The sequence below is a fragment of the Mya arenaria genome, chromosome 13 (genome assembly GCF_026914265.1).
Source record: "Mya arenaria isolate MELC-2E11 chromosome 13, ASM2691426v1".
Taxonomy (NCBI): Eukaryota; Metazoa; Mollusca; class Bivalvia; order Myida; family Myidae; genus Mya; species Mya arenaria.
The window spans coordinates 51,051,885-51,059,570 of NC_069134.1; the positions used below are offsets into that span (position 1 = coordinate 51,051,885).

Consider the following 7,686-nt stretch of genomic DNA (forward strand, 5'->3'; position numbering starts at 1 on the left):
GTCTTAAAAAGCCGCAACGTGGTGTTTGTCTGAGAACACCAACAGGGGCAAAATACTCGGATTTCACTTAGTCTTTTGCAAAATCCAATGTGCCGTAAGCCAAGCTTTAAATTGTCCATAGAACGTTTTCATTTGTCCAGCATGTCTCACTTTAACAGCGGTTGAATCAGCGAGTCCATGTTCCTCAGCTGAAAATATGAATGTATGTCATTATATTAACGAAACTTTTCACTAAAATGCTACATGATAATAAATGTTTAAATAATCGTAAAATTAAGACTATTTCGGCGTGACGTTTCGGAAGCATAAATGAATCCAGAGTGTGAAAACAACTGTCTCGGCTTCAAAGAAAATGATTTGTGTATAACAGTATTGTAAGGGCAACACTTGCAATGTCCCATAGCCAAATACGTAACAGTCCGACAACATTAATGACACACCACTGATAGCAAACTACGAACAATAAGTAACTACAAAGGGAAAACCACTGATAGCGAAATACAAACAAAAAGTAAGTTTAAAGGACAAACCACTGATAGTGTACACTTGAATACCGCCTGAGGTTATCTTTTAATGATGATTGAAGTTAGTTAAACCACAACAATGTTACGTTCTTTCATGTTTATGCACATTTTTGAAAATGTCTCAATGGTATGAATTAATTATAAGGGAGCCAGAAGCGTGAACAAAAAACATCCTACGACAAATATAGTCAGATGGTCACTAAACAGTACGACCAATAAATTCAGATGGTCACTAAACAGTACGACCAATATATTCAGATGGTCACTAAACAGTACGACCAATATATTCAGATGGTCACTAAACAGTACGACCAATATATAGAGATGGTCACTAAACAGTACGACCAATATATTCAGATGGTCAATAAACAGTACGACCAATAAATTCAGATGGTCACTAAACAGTACGACCAATATATAGAGATGGTCACTAAACATAACGACCAATATATTCAGATGGTCACTAAACAGTACGACCAATATAGTCAGATGGTCACTAAACAGAACGACCAATATAGTCAGATGGTCAGTAAACAGTACGACCAATATATTCAGATGGTCACTAAACAGTACGACCAATATATTCAAATGGTCATTAAACAGTACGACCAATATATTCAGATGGTCACTAAACAGTACGACCAATAAATTCAGATGGTCACTAAACAGTACGAACAATATATACAGATGGTCACTAAACAGAACGACCAATATATTCAGATGGTCACGAATCAGAACAACCAATATATTCAGATGATCACTAAACATAACGACCAATATATTCAGATGATCACTAAACATAACGACCAATATAATCAGATGATCACTTAACATAACGACTAATATAATCAGATGATCACTTAACATAACGACCAATATATACAAATGGGCACTTAACATAACGACCAATATATACAGATGGTCACTAAACAGTACGACCAATATATAAAGATGGTCATGAAACAGTACGACCAATAAATTCAGATGATCAATAAAACATAACGACCAATAAATTCAGATGATCACTAAATATAACGACCAATATATTCAGATGATCACTTAAAATAACGACTAATATATTCAGATGGTCACTAAACAGTACGACCAATATATACATATGGTCATGAAACAGTACGACCAATTTATTCAGATGGTCACTAAACATAACGCCCAATATAATCAGATGATCACTAGCATTGCCACTGGAATTACCGACATACTTATAACAGGGGATTTCAATCTTGATGTAATAAAACCTCATCTTTAGGCTAAAGTTTCACATATTGCTTCCTCGTTCGGACTGTAGCAAATTATCTCACAACCAATTTACTTCACTGAAACATCATTGTTGATCATAGACCTTTTTCTTGACCTCAAATAGTGATAATGTTACAGTATGTGGTGTTGTCGAATCCATCTTAGATCAACCAATTTGCTACCACACGTTGTTTTGGTCCCTTAATTTATCCAAACCTATTCAACTATTTAGAAGCTAAATTTGGAACTATGAACATCTTCGACTTAAAGTTAGAAATAATGACTGGTCTTCTGTACTGGATCATAGCATAGACGAATATGCAACTAATTTTACTTTATTCTTTTGTCTCAAAGCAAGACAACTATACCAAATAAAATTGTAACCATGGATGCATAATAACATCAGAACACTCATCCGCATACGCAAGCGTGCATATGATTATTTAAAAGCAAATGTACCTAATCCAGCTTTAACCCATACATCGATCTTAGAAACCAAGCATTACAGATAATTCCAGTAGCGTGTTTACAACACAGAGAAACAACTATATATACTCAAAGAGCCAGATATAGTACTGACTTTTGGAAAATATATCAGAAATTTAGCATCACAAATACTACAGCGAGTATCATACATGCTCTCAAACAAATTGATACTTACATATTCGATAATACTATTAAGGCTGACCTTCTGAACAATTTCTTCCAGTCCTAAACCCATCTCGACAATGCCGACAAAGAACTTCCTCCAATAGACCCTACCAGTATTTCACACCACTTATCTACAATAAACGTAACTCAAGGTTATGTCTCTACAGTTCTAAAGTCATTAGCTACTGGCAAAGCGACAGGCCCTGACAAAGTAAATGGTAGGATTCTGAAGGAAATCTCAACTGAATTAAGTGTCCCAAAATCTAATTTATTCATCTATTCACTCTCCATGTGTCAAGTTACTACACAGTGGAAAATCACTTACGTCTTTGCAAACTGATCCACATGAAGTAAGTAATTATCGTCCAATCTCTTTGCTTTCTGTAATCAGTAAGTCCCTTGAAAATAGTATTCACAATTGCAAATACATATTCATTTTTTTTTCTTATCTATACAAACGGTAACACTTCTCTACAATCCAACGGTACCTTATGATTCCACAGTCAAACAGCTGTCCTTTTTCTACCATTCATTCTGTCAAGCTCTTGGCAAAGGAAAAGAGGTTAAAGTAACATTTTGTATGGCACAAAGGTCTTTTACATAAACTCAAATCAAAAGGCATTTCTGGATCGCTTCTCCTGTGAAGCCATTTGACACCAGATCTGTACAAAATTTATCAGAGAAATGACGATTTGTTGTCATAAATACAAACGAGAGCATCGTTAGAATGCAAAAGCAATCTCTCAGTCGATAAATGGGTATACTTTGACAATTCTTAAAGCAGAATTGTCGGTCTACATGAGGATAGTGTTCCTGTTAGCTAACCCTAACTCAATGTTTTATGCGAATGTTTTAAACTTTTGTATATAAAAATAATGTTGGCTAATCAAATAGCTAGAATGTGCAAACTATATTTTCCGAATATAGATATAATGTACTAATAGCATGAACATGTCAGTTTTAAGAACAAAATTTGCATTTAAAATTTGCATTTAAAATATCGATTCAAACACAATCGCTCAGAACCTATATTTAGATCTCATATTTGTTCATAGGAATGCATTTTGAATTTGATTTTGGTGATATCGATGATCAATGGAAGTTTTCATATCTTCCTGATTCGTATTTTCTGAAAATGACATGCCCAGTTGTATTTTCTGAAATGAACCAGGTTCTTACATAATGCGAGACGGAGCTTAGGTTATGCACATTTCAGAACCAGCGATTTGACAGCATTTGAAAAAGATGTACGGTTTCTTCGAATGTTCTGACTGTGGTCTGGAATGGGAAAGTGCGAAGGTGTATTTCAAAGATATGGGGAACAATGTGGTAAGTGTTAATAATAAATATAAAGTTAATTATAGAAAATTTTATAACGAAATATTGATTTGATTTAAGGAAAATATGCGTGGCCGCCATATTGTTCGTACTCCAAGCTGTAGTTTAGTTCTTAAAATTAATTATTCATTAAATTGATCAAAGTTAGAAGTTGAAATAAATTCAAATTCAATTCGTTAAAGTAAACGAGTTTTTGAATAAATACACAACAATTGGCAATTTGCTATACTCTGATAAAAATAGTTTTTAATAAAATGAGTTTAAACATTGGCAATCTTCGACTTCGAATTTCAAAAAAAGATTTTGAATCATATACAAATTCATTAATAAAACAAATTCATATACAATTAAATTGCTCAAATGGTTCCGGTCCATTGCACAATATGGCCGCCAGAGCTAAAAATAGCAAAATCTTTAAACGACATCTCCTCTGAAACGGTTCGGCAGATTTTGATGAAACTTGACAGTAATGTTCCTTGGGTGGTCCTTTATTAAAATTGCTCAAATGGTTCTGGTCCATTGCACAATATGGCCGCCACAGCTAAAAATAGCAAAATCTTTAAACGACATCTCCTCTGAAACGGATAGGCAGATTTTGATGAAACTTGACAGAATTGTTCCTTGGGTGGTCCTTAACCAAAATTGCTCAAACGGTTTCGGTCCACTGCACAAGATGGCACCCAGAGGTAAAAATAGAAAAACCTTTAAACGACTTCTCCTCAGAAACCGATGATCGTATTGCAATGAAACTTGACAGAAATGTTACTTGGGTAGTCCTTAACCAAAATAGCCCAAACAGTTCTGGTCTGCTGCACAACATGGGCACCAGAGCTAAGAATAGAAAAAAAGTTAAACTACATCTTCTCAGAAACCGATTATCAGATTTTGATGAAACTTTACATAAATGTTCATCGGGATGCCCTTTAACCAAAATTGCCCAAATGGTTCCGGTCCGCTGCACAACATAGCTGCGAGAGTTAAAAATAGAAAAACCTTTAAGGACTTTTCGTCCGCAGTCTTCACGAAAAACATTTTAACCTACTAGCCAGTTGGACTAGCATAATGGCATATTTTACTAGTCCGAATGACAATCTAGTAGTCCGACTATTTTGCCACATTATAAAACTGTATGCTTGAGGTAAATACCTATTTCAATTGAGCAGCTTGTAGTTTGAGTAAACATTTCTTTATTATGATGCTCATGCAGTGATAGGGAGTGACATCCTTCTGTTGGGAATAGTGCTCCTTGTTTTTCAGAACCTATGGGTACTATGTAAAAACAAAAGGCATCTTGCTTGAATAGACTGTAATAATATCAACATGGTTAGAAAAGAAATGCCATGCTTTAATAGCTTTGATTACATTTTACTACTGAATTACCTCCCTTTAATAGAAAAAAAAATAATGTCTTAATTTTTCACGTATAGCATCTTTAAATAATTTTTAAACAATAATAATTTATGAGTAAACATATAAGCATAAAGTTCTCACAAAAAGATCAATTTAAAAACCTTACATTTATACATAGGAAAGTATATATAGACTGAACATTAATTTTCGTTTAAGTGACATTCTGAAAGTTTATGAAACAGCTATTTTTAGTAACTTAAATGGCCGAAAAGTGTAAGTGAAACACCAAGTCGTTTCTATCTCGTCAGTTCTTGTTCAGGTTAGATATTTGCTTCATAATCTATTCAGATGAAATGTTAACCGATGATCAGATTTTGATGAAACTTGACAGAAATGTTCCTTGGGTGGTCATTAACCAAAATTTGTTAAATGGTTCCAGTCCACTGCACACCATGGCTGCCAGAGCTAAAAAATAAAAAAAAACTTTATACGACTTGTCGTCGAAACCGATGACCTTTTTTCGATAAAACTTGACAGAAATGTTTGTTTGGTGCTCCTTTACTCAAATTGCCCAAATCATTTCGGTCCACTGCACAACATGGCAGCCAGAGCTATTAAAGTAAAAAAATAAAAAAAATAACTTCTCCTCAAAAATTGATGATTGTATTTCTATGAAACTTGACGAAAATGTTCGTTAGGTGGTCTTTGCTTGAACCTTTTGGCCAGTGGAGCACAGGCACTGATGTGCCTCTTGTTTGTTGCAGTACTGATATTAACAACTGGTCTTGGCTTTTATAAGGAACTATTTTGAACTCAAATTATACGTTACGTCCGCGCGTCCCGTTGTTGCTCGTATATCGTCGATGACACCGTATACATGCCTCATAGAACACTATCTCCTCTTATTTTCAGTATTACGGACAGGAGTGTAAGGATTGTGGTGACATGACCCAGCCGTACCGTGTTGAGGAGACCACGTGCTCTCGGTGCGGGAAGGGGGCCAAGACGTGTGATTGCGACAAGACCCGCCACTCGGACCCACACAAGCCACACAGGAGCGACCTCTGTGAGAAATGCAGGTCTGGTGACCCCTGCATGTAGCATCCCAGTGAATAGTGCGGAGAGATTCGGTGACCCTTGCTGGAACCTACCACCTTCAGTGAACCCTGACTTATCGTACACAATATTTATATGAAAATCTAAAAACAATACTTGAATAAAATGTTTCAGAAAATTATTTATTTCGGACATAAAATGATTAATTGATTATAATGATAATAAAAAGATAACAATGTATTAATTATAGTGTTATTTATTAATATATGGCTACAATAACTATAATCTACATGTGGAGGAAGTACATGGTGATTATTTTTTACAAAGGTTACACTTGTCTCAACATTTATCAATGCTTACACAATTTAAAATGCAAAACAATGCAAAATGAAGAAAATGGTAAGTGATTTTAAGTACTCAACGGCATGATACAGGCATCACATGTAAAACAAATTAATGAGGCTGAAGAAGCAGTGCCAGCTCTTCACAAAACCATTTAATGCAAAGTTGAATTGGTCTGCTCTCACCGTAAATGTTTGTCCTGTAGGCCACCCAATATGGTCAATTACAGCACTTGTTTTGCTATCTATCACAGCCAGCAAATCATCAGCAGATTTAGCAGCCCTCAGCTATTATATGCTACCGAAGTTCTATGATAACTACTGTAGTCAGACAATTACCATTACGAAAACTGATAAGTGGTTATTGTGTCTGTGTTGCTTTCAGTTATAACTATTTGTAAACACGTTAAATCCATTTGATTAAAAAATCATATTTTTTTAAAAATAAATGTCCATGAAAACATCTAAAATGAACGTATATCTTGGACCAAAGCTTTAATGGTTGAATCTGGCACAGCATCTAGCGTTAAAAGGTTAGTATAATCTTCTCCAACGAGATATTTGTAGACTATGGGTGAGAGATATGGAAACCCGCAGTCACTATTCAGTACAGATGCAAAAGTTGGTCGCCCTAGAGCCTCAAAATAGCCTTTGTTGACAAAGTTAATTTCATTGGATGGAAACTTGTGTCGACCTTCACCAACAAACATATGCCTTCTTGAAAGTGTAATACAATTTTTGTCTGAAGCATGTAACAGAAAAATACACTAAGGAATATGCAAATGAATGGAAAAAATAAAATAATGATTTTACGACTTGTAAGGTGCATGAAATACCTGGCCCAAATTTCTTGAATTCTCTTGAAAAAGTCCTATATAATGTTGGATGAAGCAAAATACTTTAAATAGGATTATCTTTATAATCACAACTAACCATTTTTCATTTATCAAATTTAAGAGTGAATTTTGGCTAATTGGAATAAGCTACTTAAGCCTATTAAGCTTAACATGTTTTGAGAAAATGACCAGATTTATTCAATTTGTATTTCAGTGTATTATAAACAAAGAATATGATAAAGATTTTGCTGTTTTTTAATATAGTTAAGATTACCGATCAGATTCGATTAATCATTAAATTGATGTTTATATTATTGACTCTCAAAATTGCAA

At 34.5% G+C, this 7,686-nt stretch overlaps 1 protein-coding gene across 1 annotated transcript; it reads left to right on the forward strand.

Annotated features, from left to right (window-relative positions):
- Positions 1–3,576: 3,576 nt before the first annotated feature.
- Positions 3,577–6,420, forward strand: LOC128214871 (zygote arrest protein 1-like). Its single transcript, XM_052921573.1, has 2 exons — positions 3,577–3,761; positions 6,033–6,420. The coding sequence occupies exons 1-2, from the start codon at positions 3,678–3,680 to the stop codon at positions 6,219–6,221; spliced, it is 273 nt and encodes a 90-aa protein (XP_052777533.1). The 5' UTR covers positions 3,577–3,677; the 3' UTR covers positions 6,222–6,420.
- Positions 6,421–7,686: the final 1,266 nt, after the last annotated feature.